The 21,302-nt window shown below is 41.5% G+C and overlaps 1 protein-coding gene across 1 annotated transcript; it reads right to left on the reverse strand.

Annotated features, from left to right (window-relative positions):
• Positions 1-1,291: 1,291 nt before the first annotated feature.
• On the reverse strand, positions 1,292-20,314 carry RAB21 (RAB21, member RAS oncogene family). The gene is made up of 7 exons (XM_048835765.2): positions 19,954-20,314; positions 9,400-9,459; positions 9,020-9,127; positions 7,522-7,585; positions 5,234-5,288; positions 4,094-4,182; positions 1,292-2,787 (listed from the first exon to the last, which is right to left on the reverse strand). Exons 1-7 carry the CDS (start codon positions 20,101-20,103, stop codon positions 2,648-2,650), a joined length of 666 nt encoding a protein of 221 aa, XP_048691722.1. The 5' UTR covers positions 20,104-20,314; the 3' UTR covers positions 1,292-2,647.
• Between the last annotated feature and the right edge of the window lie 988 nt (positions 20,315-21,302).

Here is a 21,302-nt window from a genome sequence, read left to right on the forward strand (position 1 = left end):
ACACTTAAAGCACACAAGTGAGTTGTTGCATGTTTAACTAAAAATGTTACTGTTGTAGAACTTTTCATACCTTCATATTTCCTCCAGTTTGGACAACCACCAAAGCAGAAAGATACTGTTCCTAAACTGACTGGAGACAGCAACAACTGAGTCTGTGACACTGGTATGAAGAGGGAGGATGTTGTCAAGACAAGTGTACTGTGTTCAGCTCCAATCCAGGGAGTAGCTGACCTCCGGTCAGTTTAAGTGTCTTCTCCTAGGGTGGGGTCTGCAAAGGAACTTAGGCATTGCTGTGCTCACTGTCCCAGCACTGTGGATGCATGGGAAGAGACAGACCCCTTACAATGCAATCCACAAAAGCCAGTATGCTAGGCAGCACCACACCTACACTAGCCAATGGGATATTCTGATGAGGTATGTGCACTAAGCCCTACCTGTCTCTTGGAGACAAGAGGCCTAAGTCTGGGCTGAAGAGACACCTATTTCTGTTTAACAATCCCTGAACAGGAACCACTGGCAGCAGAAAGGAAGGAAGGGAGGGAGGGCGGCCAGGGGCATGGATCTCCCACTTTTTAAAATTGAACAGGACTGGCCTGTCCAGTCCACTTTTTGCCATGGAAGACAGGCACTCCTGCCTCCACATCCCCTGCAAAAGCCCTGATGCAGAAGAGAGAACAAGCAAACAGGGAGTTCAGAAGTATTTTTAAATGATCCATAAATTAACTGTTAAATTTATTCCCAACTAACCTGAGGAAAGAAGAGTGTCTCTCTGTAGGTCTGTCATGTACTGGTATCAAAAGTTAGCTCCTTTAGTATTTTGAGCTACTGATAGTAATATGGTTCTGTATTGCAGCTAGTCTTTTAACAGAATATTTAAATCTTGTGATCAGACTTTTCATTAATATTTTCCACACAGTCATTTACAGAGGCCAGGCAATAGCATGCTATGTTTTCTTGCTAGTTAAGATGTATACGCCCTTTACACAATGTTTGAAAAGTTACCTAATTAGGTGTGCCTGTCATGTTTAAGACTAAGGTGGCTATGTTGGGCTTGTGGAAATGTAGGTTCCTACTGTTTTACCATGAAGTACTTAAACTAAATTCTATCATTTTTGGGCAGGGAAAAAAGGAATAAACTGAGGATATTGTGTATTCTTGTTGTAGTATAAATGGATTTGCCATCACCTATATACTGTATAACAGATATTTCCTACACCTTTCAGTGCATTTACAGTTGCTTAAGTGATACTGATTCCGCCCTTCAGAAAAAGGAAAGCCAAAGAATACTCTATTTTATCAGACACCACTTTTACTGGTTTTTCCAAACATGACAAATTATGTGTAAAAAAGTCAGAGCACAACAGTTTAAGTTTTAATTGCCACCATGTGTGTTCCTTCTGCAGATTTTTTTTAAACACTTAATATTTCCAAATAAATCTCTGCCCAAAACCTTAAAGTAAGCTTCACCAAGCTTTACAAAACCAGCAGAGCAGGAATATAATTTAGTCCTTTCTAGTGTTCCTATAGTTACATTGCATCTTGCAAGTTTTTACATCTTACATTTATAGTCAATAAACCACTCAAAATCAAAAGTAACTCAGGAAAGTTAAATTTCATTTACTTGTTCACTCAAGCTTTGTAGTATGAACTAATGCTCATTAAAGTTTAAAATGCTGTCTTGGGAGGCAAGGATACTAATACAACTTTTCACAAACATTGTTTAGTGGCTACCAGATGGACAAGGGCTAATTTAGGATTAAGCTTCCTTGGGAGACTAGGGAGAGGATGAAAGCAATTGCAGACTTGAGAGGGCAGGGTGCTCCACTGTTCATCTGGGACTCAAATCCCTCTGGGTTAACTGGAGTTTAAAGGAAGTGCTCCCTCCCTGTCACCAGAGGTGCTCTGTAGCATAGTGCTGCTTGCCAGGAAGAGACTTTTAAAGAGAGCTGTGTAACTGAATACACCAAAACCCCTGTTAGGAGTCTGCAGGAAGAGCGGGTGAAGAAACGAGCAATCTTTTCACCAACTGTTATTCACTTGACACTCACTGACAAGGCTGATGTATGTATTTCTGCACCTGCACTTGTAAAAGCAGATAAAATATTTAATATGTAATTTACAATGTATTTTACCAGCTTGGCATACAGACTGGATATAGAGTATATCAAAGTAGTTGACAGTTATGGGCTTGTGTAAGCCCTGCAAAAAAAAAAAAAAAAAAAGGTTCAGGTATCTAATTTAGAAAAAAAAAATCCGTTTGCAGTTTCGAAGTGATACAGTTGAATCTACCACAAAATACAAACAGCTGCAAAAACATTTGCCATTCTAACAGTGTATATAAGTTATTAAATAATGATCTGATTTAAAAGAATATAAATGACGCCTTTAAGTAGGTCTTTTCTACATGCATATTATTCCTCATTAAAGAAATATATGTAAAAAGGCCATTGGTAATTGCTTTGTTAACCACTGTAGAAAATGCCAATTCTCTGGTCTCAGACTCCACTAGTTTAGCACTTGAGGTCTCTGCAGTGTTAAGAGATATTTTTCAATACTGTTAATTCTATTATTCCATTGGTAAAGAACGCAGGACTTGAAATATGGCAGTCTTCATATTGAGGGGGCAATAATCCACAGTTTTATACAGTTATCCAGAAGAACAGCACCCTCCACTGCCCTGTGCTTGTGGCTCATCATCAATAATCTGTACACCCCGCCTTGTAGTTCCTGACTGGCTGGAACCATTGCCTCTTGCTCTTTCATCCACTTGAGCAGTTTCTATCATTCCTGGAAAATAAGAACTCAAATCAGGATGACATTCCATTACCATTTTAAAATATTTCAAAGCTTTGAATTCTTCAACAAGTTATTTAATCTCTATGCACACAGAGCTGTTATCAGCCTGATTTAGCAAAACGAGAAAACAAACAAACTGAAATTTTTCAACATTCAAGTGACTTTTTTAGAAAAGTGATCCATCTGATACCACAAACCAACATTTTAAAACAGGTTGCTACATATAAAGTCCGAAACTATAATTCGGGCCCAGAAATGCAGAACATCTAGCAGCTCTGATTGGACTTCAATAGGAGCATTTGAGTGCTCAGTAGTTGAGTTGGTAAGACTATTTGGGCCTAAATAAATGACCCCTCAAACATTAACTACTGCACTAGAGCCTGTACACAGGAACAAAAAGTTACTGCTGAAAATTCTACAAATAAAAGAAAGCAACAGCAGACAGCTGAATGATTCTAGATCGGTTTTCTTCCTAATTTGGCTCCTTTGAAGGTTTAAGATGCAGGTGTTCACAAAATTCAAAGATGCAGGGAGTAAGACACCTATATTCCAATCCAGACCATTTGGAATGTGGTTTAAGATCTGTGCAATAAACTTCAAGTTGACTCTGGACAGCAAGTGAATAGAGAGAACTTCAAATCAGAATTCTGAAGCCAAGTTTCTGTGGGATGGAGGATTGGAAGGGAGCAAGAGTGGAAGGAGAAACAGTCATAAGGAAAATGGAAGAGGAAAGTGCGTTTATGTACTTTTTCCTGTTTTCAACCAACCAATGCTCAGATACAGTGAAGGGGAGACCTTGGACAGAGTGCAGAGGTATAAGAATGTTTAAAATAGTTGACTAATTTTGAACACTATATTCCAAATAGCCTGTACAAGCCTTAAACTTGGTTTTCATTTTTACTTTGTACACTAGACCCCCTATTTTAACAACTAATTCAGGCAACTGAATGTCTCAAAATTACAACATATTAATCATTCAATAATATGCACATAACAAGTGTATGCAGTGTGGCTGTTTTATCATCTTTGGCACCAAATCTTAGTCTTTTCAAACCTGCAGCAGCTTGAACATTGGCTCAAGGACTGAAGACATTCAGCAATAGAAAGTTTGGCATCAAAAGATTAGGTAAAACATCAATCTTATGAATGAACAGTTATGTTAACTAATCTATTGTAGTTTAATTTAGTATCTGTGAAACCCATCTTCCAACCTATTATGTGAAAGGACTTTATTCTGATGTGGGCTTTTTCATCAACTTGTACCGTGTAAGCTCACCACAGCAAATGCAATACCTACTTTTACAGAGGTCAAGGAAGAGTTCTTCAATTCCTTTGTTTTGTTTGGCTGAAGTATGATAGTGTTTTGCTCCCACTGATTCTGCATACCTGTATGTAGTGCAAATACCGAAAAAGCTTTTACTTATGAGACCACATGGAATGTTAAAGAAATCAAAAATCCTTTCAAGCCTTCATACTTTGAAGTGTACAATATTCTTTGTAAGACAAATATACAAAGTATGGAGGACATTTACCACATTAAACTTTGCTATTTAAATTTGTTGCCACTCCTGTATATTGCATGCGAAAAACCCAAACCCACCTTTTAGCAAACAATAGATAACAGAAGCTTGGAATGGCAACAGAGTATGGATCACTTGATGATTACCTATCCTGATCATTTCCCCTGGGGCACCTGGCATCGGCCATTGTTGGAAGACCGGATACTGGGCTAGATGGATCTTTGGCCATACCAGGTCAGACCATTCTTATGTTCTTTTCAAGTACAAAAAAAGGTTGTTAGAAGGAGGGAGAAAAATTGTTCTCCTTAACCTCTGAGGATAGGACAAGAAGCAATGGGCTTAAATTGCAGCAAGGGTGGTTTAGGTTGGACATTAGAAAAGCTTCCTGTCAGGATGGTGATTAAACACTGGAATAAATTGCTTAGGGCGGTTGTGGAATTTCCATCATTGGAGATTTAAGAGCATATTATACAAACACCTGGTCAGGGATGGTCTAGAGAATACTTAATCCTGCCATGCATGCAGGGGACAGGCCCAGATGACCTCTCAAGGTCCCTTCCAGTCCTGCCATTCTATGACTAGTGTAGATTGAGAAGCATCACTGAAAGGGAGAATCTACTATTTTAAAAACACTTCAGAAGCTAAGTTTACTACAGAATATACTGTAATTTAAGAGTGTTTTGTATAATTTTGAAGCTTTAAATCCTTGAATACATGTGGAGTAGAACAGGGATGGAACGTTACTATAGTATTAATTTTGGCAGATAATACAAAAGCTATGGTAATTAGCTACAATCGTTCACTAAAAGCACTACTGCTTCTTTAGTCTTGTGATAAAGGCACTAGTTATAGCAGAAGTGATTTAACTAATTTAAAGTTTAAGAAAAAACCAAAAGCCAAAAAAAAAAACCACTCACGTTTCTGCTTCTTGAATTGAAACATGCCTCTCTTTTTCCAAGTCTATTTTGTTACCTGTCAGAGAGAGACACCAGTCTTCAGATCTTTTCAGTGTGTGTAGAACAAACTAAAGAAAAAAGTCTACAGACTATTGATCAGAGGTGGGCAAACTTGCCCGTGGGCCACATCTGGCCCATGGGACCCTTCTGCCTGGCCCTGGAGCTCCTTGCCTGAGAGGCTAGCCCATGGCCCCTCCCCCACTGTTCCCTCTCCCCTGCAGCCTCCGCAACGCTCTGGGTGGTGGGGCTGTGAGCTCCTGGGGCGGAGCAGCGCAGCTGTAGAGCCCGGCCTGACCCACCCGTGCTCTGTGCTGCATGCTGGTGTGGCTGGCTCCAGCTGGGCAGCACAGCTGTAGTGCCACCCATGCTCCAGGCAGCGTGATAAGGGGGTAGGAAGTGGGGCGGAGGGGTGGGACTGTCAGGAAGGTGGGGGGGTTGGATGGGGGTGGTGGTGGGCAGTCAGGGGCAGGGTTTCTAGGGGCAGTCAGGGAGAAAAGGGTGGTTGGATAGGGAAGGGATCCCAGGGGAGGCTGTCGGGGGTGAGAAACGGCGGAGGGTGGGGGGCAGGCCACACACCCCTCCCCTAACTGGCCCTCCATACCATTTCCAAAATCAGCTGCGGCCCTCAGGCCAAAAAGTTTGCCCACCCCTGCTATGGATCTTTCTTCCTATCACTTTCCAAATACCACCTTCAAAACACAATCAAGCTGGTTTTCTTTAAAAATGTTTTACATGTTAAGGGTTAGCAGTATTTAAAGATTTTCCCCTTTCACCCAAATACTTAGGATGGGATCCATAAAGTCCCAATTTTAGGCTCCATTGTGAGCCAAAAAACTCCTGCCAAACCCTGTAGGCACCAGATAAGTTTAAGTACTTAAGTTTTCAGGGTTAAAAAAGAATTTTCCTAGTGCCTATTTTCTTGCCTTTTATCATGCACACTGCAGCCTTCCTCTAGGTGTCTAGACACTTATCTCCAGCCTGAGCTCCAGAGTGTCCATGGGCAGGTGAATGCTCTTCCCCAGTTCATCTCATATGCAGGGCCTGATCCAGGAGACATGCTCAGAAGCTGCCTATTGGATCAGGGTCCATTCAAAGTGTGACCTCCAGAGGAGGAGGTGCCCACCTTATGACTTTTAAGTCAGCGGTTAGAGCACTCACCTGAGAGGTGGGAGACCCAGCTTCAATCCCCCTCGCCGCTTAGCAACAATAAGATATGAACAGGGAAAGGGTTTCCCACCTCTCAGGAGAGTACTCTCACATGAGTGTCCCACAGCTCAGTCATTGAGAGACAAGGATGGAGTCTGTTGAAGCTGTTCCACTGTGGATAAATAATGAAAGTAACCAGAGCAGGGGAATTGAACCCTGGGTCTCCCACCTCTCAGATAAGCATCCGAACCACCAGGCTACAGATTCATTCCCATTCTCCTGGGCCAACTCACTTTCATTTATTCATAGTGGAAAGCTCCAACAGGAGAGATGGGGAAGCCCCACATCTGAAAATCCCATAACTCAGTGGTTAGAGCACTCAGAAGTGGGAGAGACCCCTGTTCAAATCCTCTCCCCCTCTGGCAGCGGGAGGGAATTTAACCTGGGTCTCCCTAGGCAAGTGCTCTAACCACCAGGCTAAAAGTTATAAAGTGGGCAGCCTACCACCTCCAGACATTTTATGTGGGGTAAAACAGGCACCTAACTCATTCCCACAGGAAACACCTGAAGTACCTGAGCCACCTGACTCCAAGAGACAGGTTCAGGTTTACAGATCATTAAGCAGGCTGCTATCTCCTCTCTTCAGCATCTCCCATTGGCTAGCTTAACTGGCTCCTCACCTAGTGAGCTAACTTTTGTGGATTGCTTTCTAAGGTACCCATCTCTTCATTCATTGTATAGGGAGCCCAGGCACCTAACTCAGTCTTACGAATTGCAGTGTTGTTCCTGTGATTTTCTAGTAGCCCAAATGTTATGCACCAGTTTCAGTGTTGTGACACCCAAGTCCATTTATGGATCCTGGCCTTAATACATACTGAGGGAGCTAAAGTTAATTTTTCTTTCCACACCAAATCTTGCATATACTCAACAGATATTAATGATACTTAAACTCAAGAGTTTACATTTGGTAGCAGGCTGATCTTTACTGTAAGACTATGTTTCATCACCACAAAAGTAATCATGCAATGTTTAAATAATTGCACATTTACAATAAATTACTCATGCACTCAAAGCAGACTAGATTAAAAATAAAATAGCCTTACCAACTATACATAAACAGATTTCGTTCCCCAACATTTTTCTCAATTCCTTGACCCAGTTTTTTACCTGCATACAAATATCAGTTAGATGTATTCTCATTTTAAGAGGCATGTATCATCACTTTAAGGTCATGGATCCAACTATACAGCTTTAAGACTAAGACAGATATCTATGCAAATGTCTTCCTGACTTTGTCCTTTTAATTCTATAGAGGGCGATCTGGAATCCAGAGAAGTTACACACCTCTGAGTTGTACTAAAGGTAATCCAGCATCTGTTATCCCAGTCCCAAAGAGCAAGTTACAGATCACATGTGTGATATAAATGCACATGAGGTTGCCTTTTAGGTCAAATATGAATTCTGTATTGACTGCTACATAGATGGGTCAGTGATATGTTAGCGTGCATGGTATTCTACTAGAAGAACTGGGGCCTGCTCAGAGTGTTTTATAATCCAATGTACACATAATAGATGGACTGTTTTGGGAGGAACAGAACCAGACAAGAATATTACTTTTGCAGGCATGGTTGGAGATAGGCCAATAGAAAATACACTGTCCATACTGGGACTACATGAGGAGTGTATAAGCTTATGAATTTCTATTTCATTATGAATAAGTAATGAAGGAGGAAGTTAACTGCAAGAAAGTCAAATAAAAATTAGATCCCATGATACAAACATACAAAAAAACCAAGCTTTTACATGCTAACAAAAAACCACACATTTCTTTCAACAGAGTGCGTCTCCATTCATGATGGAGAAAAACTTCATTAAAATAAAATCTTTCAGAATCTTACCAAGTAATATTCTAATAAGCAAATCATTTAGATTTATAGACTAAACTCTGGAATATATCAGCAGCTCTATATAGACACACGAGCTCCAAACCTTGTCTCTACTTACTGTTACAAGGTATTAATAATCCAGGGGCACTGTTCTTGGAAACATTTTCTTTAGTGTCGTAACTTGGAAATTATGGCAAAGTAGTGCATTCCACAAGCAAGGCATGTTGTAGCATGCTATGTTTCAAATAATTAAGATATATGCAATAAGCATGTATTCTACCTACTGTTATTGTTCCATCACTACCACGTTACTATATATTTACAAGCACAGCACTTAGAGTAGATTTGACCTAATTACTTCAGAATATAAATTAAACTCTAATGACAGTGCCATAACAGCATTACTGTTTTACCAGGAGCAAAGAGGGGGAAGGAGGAAGGAGAAAAAAAAGTTCCAACTTAACCAAAACTGAACAGTTTAAGGAAGTATTTTCTATTATATTAGATAGAACAATTTAGATCATTCAAATTGATCAGTTATAAAAAAACTGCAGTACATTCAATTATAAACTAAAGTTTATAAGGCAGTCATTATCTAAATTAGAAAGTACATTTAGTTACTGATGAAATGGAAACTTCCAAGTTGCACACTCATACTGCAGGGAAGCTTTGAACCGGTTTACTTGTGGGGAGATGGATGCATCTGTCACAGTACCTTCTGAAAAGAGTCTTCATCCGTTATGTCATATACTAAAATAGCTCCATTAGAATCTCTGTAGTAAATTGGACCCAGTGCATGGAATCTTTCTTGACCGGCTGTATCCTGCATGTGATAGATACATTTGTGTTAGTGTTCATTAAGGCAAAACTGACAACATCATTCAAGGAAATCCAATTATTGAACAAGAGTGACACCAGAAATAAGTAAAACTTTGAATTCTTGGCAAGAATTCAACCAGAATCTCAAATGTGTATTCATTTATTTTGTGCTTAGTATTTTAAGCAACAAGACTTGAATTCCATTGTAAAAGTGAAAAGTTGAAGTTTATAAAAGCAGAGTGAATAGAAATGTAAAAGGCAGATAAGCAAACATACCCATATTGCAAGGTTTACTCTTTTCCCTCCAATATTTAGCTTCTTTGTTAGAAAAGATGCCTAGAACAGAAATTAAAATATGTATGAAATAGTTTAGAGACTATAGTCATTATGGTTAATTTTTACATTTATGACTGATCCAGAGAGTTATTTATAAACCTGTCATTTATATTTGGATTATTTTTGTACTCTTATGGTTTTAAAGAGAAAAACAAATCCTGAAGCAAAATCTGTTCAGACCACCATTAACCATCAGGAGGTGTGGAGGTGACACAGACCAAGAGATATATTATCATCCAAGGCTGGGGATTAGCCTAGCTCCAACAAACCACACTTTCAGTTTGCCTTTTCAGAGTATCTCCAGGCAAGTCTAGAAGTTTTATAACATCTCAATATTGCCTCACCATTTGGGCAGCATCTAAGTAGTAACTGTCATCTATTCAGTCTGGAGTGAAAACAGGTAAGAATAAATTCAGGAAATTTTTCCCATTATTATGTTACAAATTATCTGGCATCCCAAGACAATTATGTAATATTTTAATTACAAGATCTAGTTATTTAATGAGAACAAGTAGTTATGTCTTAACCCATAAATAATGGACAAATTTAAGATTTGAGCATTAAACAAGTTAATCAAAAATACACTCATCAGCCTTAATTAGTGTGACTATTAGCTAGTTATTATCCTTTGGCATCCATGTTCACTTCTGATCCTCCATGAGAACATCCCTGCCTTCAGATTAGTCTGTTCTCCTTGATCTGAATCCTAGAGGTGTTTTAGTTATACCATAAGCCAAGTGATTTTTTAATTAATACCACACCCCATTTGGAAAATATCAGGGCAACTGAACCCAGGACTGATGTAGCCCAATTTAAAGAATTAAGAGCTCAAGGCATGACAAGTTTGGTGGCACAGTGGCCTTAGCTACCATAGTGACTGAAATCTTCCTTTGAGGGGATCTTTTTGAGGCTTGGCAAGAGAGAAATACTATGTTGCAACTTTCCCCACATGAAATAGACTGGCCCTTCTGTTTGAAATTAAATGTTTGTGGGCAAGAAAACAGGAAAAACCACCACCAGTGCAGCTTCTTTCATAGAAAGCCTACAGAATCCAGATTCAGACTACAGCAGCCAATTCACACGGTTAAAAATACTACAACTCCAGACTGCAGCCAAGTAAAATAATGATCTGGACACCATACATATTATGGATCTATCAGATCACTTTAGATACTATGAGGAGGTAAAGGTACCCCCAACATTTAGATTTCAAACCAGAGGGACATTCTTCAGATTTCATTGTTTTGAATTAGACTCAGAACCAAGACTAATAAATTACTTCAATCTCAGCCTGGTAGAAATGGCATTTTAAGTTTGTATTAAAGCTAGAGACAAAAAACTAAAGTTAAAGCCTGAAACAGTCCAAAAAAATGAAAAGCAGAAGTGTTGTCGGTCACAGGAGCAAATGCTTCATGCAATTTGCTTGAAACTGTTGCCCAAAAATTGGGACAGGCATATTTTCTTTGATGAGCAAATGTAAAGTCTTAGCTGCCGAACAACAAGTGATTAGAAGATTTTTTCCCCAGCCTGAAGCTAAGCAAAAGCAGGCTTCAAGTTATATTTTTATGATTTGGACAATATGCTAGAGTTACAATATAATGCACAACTGCTTTACCCCTTTAAGTTGCACGTGTAGTTTAAGAAGTTAGGCAGCAGAGGCAACTCCCCTGGTTGGTAGGCCTCATTATTGGGTTAACAGAGTTTAAATAAATTTTCAAGCAATGTCCCTAGTCACTTAGAATTTCTAGCATTTGTGACTATAAATATGCTAGTATATTCAGTGTAAGGGTTTGTTCTTAGCATGTATACACCAGTGCATTTTAGCCTTGGATTCTTAAGGGAAAAAAAGCTCAACTTTAACCAGTTAGATTTCCAATTGCAAGAAGGCTCTTCACTTCTGTTTCATTCGACATTAAGAGCTGCAGTTCTGAGAATTTATGCAATGTAACTTGGAAGATACTAGATTCTTATTCATTTCAGTCCTTTTGTAGCTTTACTAAATATAAAACATTAGTGGACTGAGACTAGTTTAAATCTGAAAGTCATGAGTTTTAATTTCTAGTCATTTCTTTCAACTTTTTTTTTTAAATTTCTATGGCAATTTTTTGGATGTGGTTTCCAAAACACGAGACCAGCTGAAGTTAACTGCAACTACTATTCATTTATTGAATCTTGTGATATCTTCTGATTTTTCAGTCCTTTGATCTCCAGTGAATGCTTCAACCTACAATTTACACTAAACTCAGTTATGCTTAACTTATTAATCTCCTCCAATTGCTAAGAAATGGTCTTCCATCTATGGGCACATTGAGGTGTTAAATATCATTCCCTTAAAGATCAAACGCCTCATCCCCGCTCCAGTCCCTTTATGCTGGATAAGAGCCTAAACAGTATTAGAAAGGCCCTAAAAGCCCCAGATCCAGTTAGGAGAGGATTCCCTTAGGATGCCCTCAAGCCCTGATGTAGTGGGAATGCCAGGGGCATGCTGGGTGCAGGATTACTGCATGCAACACTGGAAATTCCAGACAGTGCTGCAACCTATATGGCAATCTAGGGAAGCTATCATAATTTAGAGAAGCCCCACAAGTCTACTTAAATTACATACATGCTCCAGCCCCCAGAGCAACCCAGGATCAGGAAGGTGCAAAGTTTACTTAAAGCTGCATTAGCCCCTCTTCATCTGGCCTCTGTGTGCCATTCCTCTTTGTATTTACTGTAGTTTAGATTTGAGAAATCATTCCTAAAGACAAAAAAAACCCCTCCTATTTCAGACAATTGTTTATCACTTCAGCTCCAGAAGGCAGATTAGCAACTTCCACCATTTCAGTGATTTGCAGTGCTTATCACTTTAGCAATAGACACGCATTATTAAACTGTTTAAGATCCAACTTGAAATCAAATATGGCTGACATGAATGAATTAGTCTATACCCATGTACTAGCAGCATCCTAACACCAGAGTCCTGGGGAAGTTTCACCTAGAATGGACATTTTGCCTACCAGGGTTCTCCCTGTAGTTTCCAATGGAAAAAAAACAAACCCTTTCACGGTTAAAAAAATCTTGCTAAATTCTGCTAGTACAGAAAGACTACACTGCACTGAGTGAATTTGTGGAAAGTAGCACTGGAGGACTATGGGACTCTGATGGGGATGAGCTGGATACATATAATGTAACAGATCAAACAGGTCTGAGGATTTTAACTACAGCAAGAATATTGCTATGCGCCAGATTTAGAGATTAGTTCATATTAATGAATTTACAAAAGCTGAACTAGGTTTATTCCTTGTCTGGGAAGCACTAGGTAAGGAAAGAAAAGATTAAAGAAGCCTGTCTCCACCCATAAAGAGTACGCCCAGCCCATCTTCCAATGCTAGGGAGTGAGCCAGTTCTGCAAACAGAGCTAGCTGGCCACACTGAGGGCATTTCTGGACAGGGCTAATGCCTCACCACCCTCCTGCATGTTAGAATGGCTCCAACTTTTCAAGAGTTTAGCATGACCCACATTGTACTGTTCTTCTCCCCTCTTATCCCATGGCAAAGGGCAACTTTTAAAGAAAGCAACAGTGCTTCCTGGCCCATCCCCTCTCCTTCACATGGCTCATCATATGGCCCAATTCAACAAATCATCAACTTCAAAGGGAACTATTCATATGCTTAGGTACTTTGCTGAACTGGAACCATAATGCAGAACTAAGTCCTTACAATCTATTAAATTAGACTATAAATATTTTTTACAAACTAAAAATCTGCTTAAGAACAATTTAAACCACACCATTTCACTGCTTGATCATGTTTCAGGATAAATGAGAATACATTCTTAGTTTAAAGTTACTGCCAGTTTCACTGTCAAGTCATAACTGGAGGAGCTTACGAGGCTTTGTGCTCTCAACTTGAGAGCACATCTGTCTAATGTGGTAACTGATCTGATGCACCATTCAGAGAATGTTCTAGACACCAGTGGCCAGAACTCTATTTTTCTGGGGGGAGGAAAAATCAGAAAACCAAGAGTGGGGGGGGGAGGGGGCGGGCGGCAGGGGAAGGGACACATGGAGCCCTGCCATCTATTTTGTGCAGTCACAGCTTCAAGCACTTCTCCAACTGTCTTAAAAACCAACTGTTTGACAGCACCCATTAATACCCATCTCTCATCTTGCTTATCCTTCCAACAACAACATGCTGACACACTGAATAACTAAGTATCAGAGGGTAGCTGTGTTAGTCTGTATCCACAACAAGGAGTCTGGTGGCACCTTAAAGACTAACAGATTTATTTGGGCATAAGCTTTTGTGAGTAAAAAACCACTTCTTCAGATGCATGGAGGCTCTGCAGTATAGTATAGCCTTTTGTGCCAGAAAAAAAACAATGATCAGACCAATGATCCACCTAGCCCAGTATCCTGTCTGACAGTGACCAGTGCCAGATGCTTCTGAGGGAGTGAACAGAACAGAGCAATTTACTGAGTGATTTCATAATCTGTTGTCTACTCCCAGCTTCTAGCAGTCAGAGGTTTAGGGACACCCAGACCATGGGGTTGCCTCTCTGACCATCTTGGCTAATAGCCACTGATGTGCCTATCCTCCATGAATTTATCTAGTTTTTTTGACCCCAGTTATACTTTTGGCCTTCACAATGAGTTCCACAGGTTGACTGTGTTGAGTCAAGTACTTCTTTATGTTTTAAGCCTGATGCTTATTAATTTCAGTGGGTGCCCCTTGGTTCATGTGTAATATTAAGCAGTAAACATCACTGCCGTATTCACTTTCTAAAAAATCCTGAATGGTGTGGAGATCTCTTTTCTAAGATGAACAATCCCAGTCTTTTTAAATCTCTCCTTATATGGAACTTGTTCTATACACCTAATCATCTGTGTCCCCCATCTCATATCTTTTAGGACTGAAAAAGATCAAAATGTAGGTAGGTCAAAAAGAACTGCACAGTATTCTAAGTGCGGGCATAACATGGATTTATGCACTGGCATGATATTTTCTGTCTTCTCTACCTCTTTCCTAATGGTTCTTAGGATTGTTAACCTTTTTGACAGCTACTGTGCACTGAGCGGAGGTTTTCAGAGAACGACCCACAATGACGCCAAGATTTCGTGAGTGGTAACAGCTAATTTAGACCATCATTTTGTATGTATAGTTGATACTGTTTTCCAAAGTGCATTAATTTTCATTTAACACTGAATTTCATCAGCCACTTTGTTGTGCACCCAGTTTTGTGAGATCCCTTTCTAACTCTTCAGTCTGCTTTGGACTTATCTTGAGTAATTTTGTATCATCTGCCAATTTTGCTACTTAGCAGTTTACCCCCTCTTCCAGATGAGGATATTCATAAATTAACAGCACTGGTCCTACTACAGATCCTTGGGGGACTATTTACTTCTCTCCACTGTAAAAAAAAACCTGACCATTTATTCCTAACCTTGGTTTCCTAACTTTTAATCAGTTACTGATCCACAAGAGAACCTTCCCTATTATCCCATGACTCCTTACTTTGCTTTAGAGCCTTTGGTGAGGGACATTGTCAAAGGCTCTCTCAGAAAGCAAGTACACCATATCCACTGGAATCATCTACCTACATGTTTGCTGACCTCCCTCAAAGAATTCGACTAGATTGGTGAAGCACGATTTTCCTTTATGGAAGCAAGATTGACTCTTCCTCAAGATGTTGTGCTTGCCTATGTGTCGATAATTGTTTTTGTTTTACTATAGATGCAACCAAATTTGTCTAGTACTGAAGTTAACTAATATGGAGCCCATCTGGTACAAAGGCTGATTTAAGCAATACATTACATACCGATGAAGTGAGCTGTAGCTCACGAAAGCTTATGCTCAAATAAATTTGTTAGTCTAAAGTGCCACAAGTCTTCCTTTTCTTCTTGCGGATACAGACTAACAGCTGCTACTCTGAAACATACCACAGTTAGTAAGTATTTCTGCAATATCATATTTGAGTTCCTTCAGAACTCTTGGTGAAGGCCATGTGGTCCTGGGGACTTACTATTGTTTAATTTATCAATTTGTTGTTAGAAGAGATTTTGGAACAATCTAATACAGTTCCTCAGATTTGTCACCTAAAAATAATGGCTCATATGTGGGAATCTCCCTCACATCCTCTGCAGTGAAGACCGATGAAAAGAATTCATTTAGCTTCTCCACAACAACCTTGACTTTGAGTACACCTTGATCGTCCAGTGAATTTAGTACATCAGAAGCTGGAAGCCTGCCAATCTACCTTTTGCTAGTTGCTCTTCAAATTTGTTTTCCTGCCTAATTAATATATTTTAAACACACTTGACTTGCCAGAGTTTAGGTTCCTTTCTTTCTATTTTCCTCAGTAGGATGGGACTTTCAATTTTTAAAAGGATGCCTTTTTGTCTCCAACCACATCTTCTACTCTGTGTTTAGCCACAGTGGTGTTTTTTGGTCCCCTTACTATTTTTTTTAATTTTGGTGTATCCATATAGTTTGAGTCTGTATTATGAGTTTTCTTTAAGTACTTCCATGAAGGCATTTCCTTCTTATGACAGTTCCTTTTAATTTCCATTTAACTAGCCTTCTCATTTTTGTGTAGTTCCCCTTTTTGAAGTTAAATTCTACTGTGACGGGTTTCTTAGATATTCTCCCCTCCCCTCAGTACGTTAAGTTTAAATTAACTTATGGTTGCTATTACTGAGTGATTCAGCTATAATCATCTCTTCAACCAGATCCCATGTGCCACTTCGGACTAAAATCAAGAATTGTCTCTCCCCTTCTGGGTTTCAGGCCTAGCTGCTCCAACAAGCAGTCATTAATGGTGTCAAGAAATCCGCTCTGCATCCTGTCCTCAGGAGACAGGTCCCCAACTATACATGTTGTGACTAAAATCCTCAATTCCTGGGTGTTCTGTTTTTGTAGCTTCTCTAGTCTGAGACTTTCACAACCATCATCTGGATCAGTAGATTATTCCTTTTACTAAATGCTTATTATTCAAGCATGGAATTTGTATCCCTAGAAATTCTAAAATATACTAAAAATTTCTATGAATCAAACTGTATTTGACTATGCTTTATTCACATGTAGCGCCACTCTCCACCACCAGTGCAACCTACTCAGTCATTCCTATAATAGTGGGGGAAGCAGGACTGGGGATATGTAGGCATGCAGTACAGGGATGGGAGCACAAGAGAAATTGGGGGACGCTAGTCTGGAGAGGGAGGCCTGGGAAAGGGGCACAGAGCCCCTTCCATGTGGAAAAACAGAAAATGCTGGAATGGGAAGAAAAAGAATGGAGGCACAGAATCCCTGGCAGGGGGAGAATGGAGGGAGTTGCAGAGCATCCCTGAACTACAGGATGCGAGGGTGGCATACAGGGAATTTGTGGGGGTATAATGAAGGGACATAAGGAGCCCCCGGTATATGCAAAAAGTTTAGTCTACGGAAGCCAGGAAGCGTGCGACCCCTTAGTTTAATCCACATGCTGACCATATATGGTAGTAAAATACACTTTAAAATAGGTTACAGGAAAGCAACTACAGTAAGAGAAGTAGTTTTGAAATGTGAACTGCTCACACAGTTAAGTTCCAACACCAACTGACCCTGCAGCTTAATGTTTTTAGAACTTAGGGGTAAATATGTTGGGAAGAGAGAAGAACCAGGGTCACTGGAGAGAGAGGATATATAGTAGGATTCACTGAAGAGACGTCCAGAAATGTACCACTGACACCTCAGTATAGGATGCAGATACACAATTTCTAGATATCATTAATGACTGCTTCTTGGAGCAGCCAGTCCTGGAACCCACAGCGGGAGAGGTGGGGGGGAGAGAAGAGAGACAATTCTTCATTTAGTCTTAAGTGCCACACAACATCTGTTTAAGAGATGACGATATCAAAAACTATAAGTGAGTCAGCTAAGTCTAGTGATGTTACAGCCCCACAAAGATTTCATTTTTTTATATCCAAGGACTAATGATAGAGCACCACCCCTTTTCATGCAATAAGGAAGTGCATTCTCCCCACATAAGTCCCTACTCCGAAAGCTTGTTTACAGGAGGTTTAAAAAACAAAAACAAAAGACACACACTCCTTTAAAAGCAATAAATCCAGAGAGGACAAATTCATTCTTTTGTTTTTATTTTAAAAATTGAATTGGTGGACCTGTAGCTTCCCTCACTCTGTTTCCCCAATATCACAGAGTATTGATTCAATTCACTTTTTAACCTCAAGGAAAAAAGTGCCTGAATTTCGATTTCCAACTACAAATTACACCCACATGTTTAGCTGAAACTGAGACACATCAGATGACAAAACTATTAATAGTCTAATGTCACAGCCTTTGGTTTTACATTGATATCAGAACTTAGGTATCCACTGGAGGCACAGGGCTTGTTTACACTTGCAGTGCTACAATGGGGCAGCTGTAGTGCTTGGCGAAGACCCTACTAATGCTGATGAGAGAGCTTCTCTCATTAGCATAGGTAATCCACTTCTCCTATTGACATAACTATCACCACTTGGGGAAGTTCTCCCATTGACCTAGCACTGTCCACACCAGGGCTTAGGTTGGGGTAACTACATTGCTTGGGGGTGCAGATTTTCCAGGACACAGTCTGGATTGGGCTAGTTCCAAAGCAGTGACATACACTTTGTCCTTATTATATCTGAAGTGCTAACACTGTTCTGCTACAACTGCATCCATTGCAGACATGTGCTGTCAGCAAGTACAGGAGTATTTAGTTACAGTTTAAACTCTTCATTACCTCTCTAGAGCTAAAAAATTTGGGAAGAAAGGTTCGTTAAAGAATCAACCCCAAGCCATGCACCTTCAATTAAGGTAAGTGAGCTCACACCTCAGATCTCCAGAAAACAAACAACCAAAAAACAGAAGATCAAACTCATAACCATGAAAATATTAATGTAGAATGTTTTAAAAGTATTTCAAGCCCTTATGATAAGGAAGGAAAAACTAAATACTTAATCCTTTTGGTGCCATTCTGGTCTCCATTACTGGAGTATCATACATATCTCAAAATATTTTAAAAAGTGTAAATTTTCTTCACAGAGCTGGTTGAAAAAGAAAATTAAGTTTTTCTTGAAACAGATAAAGCACAACTTGCTTGCAGCTCCACTCTATGTTGTCATCCCTAAATGGTTTGTTCTCACTCTAGAGCAGTATATCTGGAACTGTGGTTCACAGAGCAGTGGGACACCCAAGACAATTAAAAAGTGGTTCCAGACTCTTAAGGTATGTGTACACAGCAACTAGACACCTGCAGTTAGCTTGTGTCAACGAACTCAGGCTTGCAGGGCTGTTTCATTGCTGTGTAGACTTCCATGCTCAGGCTCCAGCACAGGCTCTAAGACCCCTGTGAGATGGGAGGGTACCAGAGCACAGATGTCTACACAACAATGAAACAGCCCTGCAGCCCAAGCCCTGTGAGCCCAAGTTTGCTGGCATAGGCCAGCCATGGGTGTCTAGTTGCTGTGTAGACACACCCAAAGAGTCTGAGAATCACAGGTCCTGAGAGTTTATACATGATACATAAGCTTGTACATGCACTTCAATATATGTCAAATAATAAATGTACAGTGAACTACAGGATTTTGGTGCTGCAAATCTGAGGCCAATAATTTAGATAGATTTATTCTCAAACATTTTAGCTGTTGAACAATTACAAGAAGTGGCTCTTTCAATATTTAGGATGTTAGCATTTCTGCAATATGAGGCTTAAGCCAGTTTTGGCTAAGTTCACCAAACTTTCTAATTTAGCCTATTTCACCAGTAATATTTACTACATGTTTTTGTTGAGTTTTTCAAAAACCTAAAGATGAAATCTGAAGGCACTCACAATTTCTTTGAAGATACTGACCTTCCTTAATACTTAACTTTCACCACTTAGAACATTAGCCACAGCAACAAAAGCTGGAATTTGCATATAACACTTAGTCATCAGGCCACTCATGTTGCCTAGTTAGTGAGAAGGAATTAACACTTTCAGATCACGTTTCCCCATACCAGGATTGCAAAGGCCCGAATGGAGAAAGCTGAGAGCCTGAACAGAAGGTCATAGAAATCAGAGAAGAAAGATGAAGTATTTAAACCCAAACCCCGACCATCTGAGGTGTAAATGGAACTACAGAACCTCCCCCTCCCCCAAACCAGGAAGTAACCAACAAGGCTGGCCACTTAAAACCAACAATCAAGTAGGCAGGAAGAGAGAGAAAAGAATTAATACGCGTATGCCATTCTTCACCCAAGGAAAGGGTCATGGTACCAGCCTGGACCTCACAACAGCAGCAACGACAGGAGCAGAAAGAGACAGAGCCCTCTGAACAGGACTCAGCCCGGGGAAGAGACCAGAGAGATAGACTGACACCGAATGGGCGTCGTAAAATAAATAACTAAATAAAATGACGTGTGCCGGGAACAGACAGCGCAACAGCCCGACTGCCCTCAATATACAGAGAGAGGCACACAAACCCCGCGGCCCCCGCCCCGCCCCGCGCGCACCTGCAGGGTGGTGATGTGTTTGTCGTTGAACTTATTCTCGCAGTAGCGCAGCACCAGGGAGGTTTTCCCCACGCAGCCCTCCCCGAGCAGCACCACCTTGAAGGAGAAGCTCCGGCCGCCTCCCCCCGCGCCGGAACCCGCCGCCGCCATCCGCAGCGAACCCGCCCGCTCGCCGGGCCGCGGCCTCACATCGGCGGCGCAGCCGCCGGACACCGACCCCGGCGGGGAAGCCGCCGCGAGGAGAGCCCGGGGATGCGGGGACCGAAGGGGGCAGCCGCGAAGCTAGCCCGGGATGGAGCCAGGCCACTTGTCAAAGCCGCTCGTCCCGCTCCCTCTAATGGCGTCTTCTTCCTTCTACGTCACGCTCCGCTCGGTCACGCGACATGTTGGCAGCCAACAGGAGGGGCAGACGCTGCGGGAGCCGAGGCCACGCCCAGAGCCCCCGGAGAGGGAGGGGGAGAAGCGGGGGCGGGGCCTAGCGAGTCTCCCAAGGGGCGGGGCTAGATGAGATTCCGGAGGGGAGTCTGACCCGCCGTGGTCTCCTCAGACTGCTGGGCCTCCGCCCCGGGGGCGAGAGTTGGCGCCGGCCTGGGGCCCAGGCTTGTGTCGTTAGAAGCAGGCGGCAGCCCCAGGGCTCCGCGGGCCCCCTGCAGGCCAGGGGCGGGGAGGCTCCTTCCCCTGTAACAGGGAGATCCGGCTGGGGTCGGGGTGACCGCGCAGGGCCCGCCCGAGGCCAAGGCACAGCCTGGTATCCAGCGGGGGGCCGCAGCTGGCCTGGCAGGCCGGGTGCCCCTACGCAGTAGTGTGGCAGCCTGGCGCTCAAAGGTGCCCTGTCCGATGGCGTAGGCCGACGAATAACTCCCTGAGCCGTAATAGTCTTGGGTGGTGTAGGGCTGTGCTGGGCACTGGGGATGAGAAATCCATGCTGGACTTGTGGCTAAAGTGTGTGTAACGCAGGTGTGTAAAGCAGGTGTTTCCTCACTTCACATCCAAGCAGCACGCAGCCCCATCAGGCCGGCAAAGGGTGGAGGCAAACCTCACACTGACAAGTGGGGGAAGAGACAGCCAGGAGTCCCTGTCCCAGCAGGAGAGAGAGCGAGACGCTTGGTCTGGGTTTTCTTTTTCAGAAGGATCGATTTCAAAGGTTTACTGGTCTGTGAAGACAGGAGGCTGAACCTCAAATGCTAAGCAGCTAAATAAACTGATTGCATACGATATTGCCCTATTACAAAATTGTATAGAGTGAGATCTTTTCTGAAAGCTAGTGACAAAGTGGTGATTAAACTCATTGTGAAATGTATGTATTAACACTATGTAAGGAATTATGAATACTCATTGATATTAGGCTG

This window comes from Caretta caretta, chromosome 1 (genome assembly GCF_965140235.1).
Source record: "Caretta caretta isolate rCarCar2 chromosome 1, rCarCar1.hap1, whole genome shotgun sequence".
Taxonomy (NCBI): Eukaryota; Metazoa; Chordata; order Testudines; family Cheloniidae; genus Caretta; species Caretta caretta.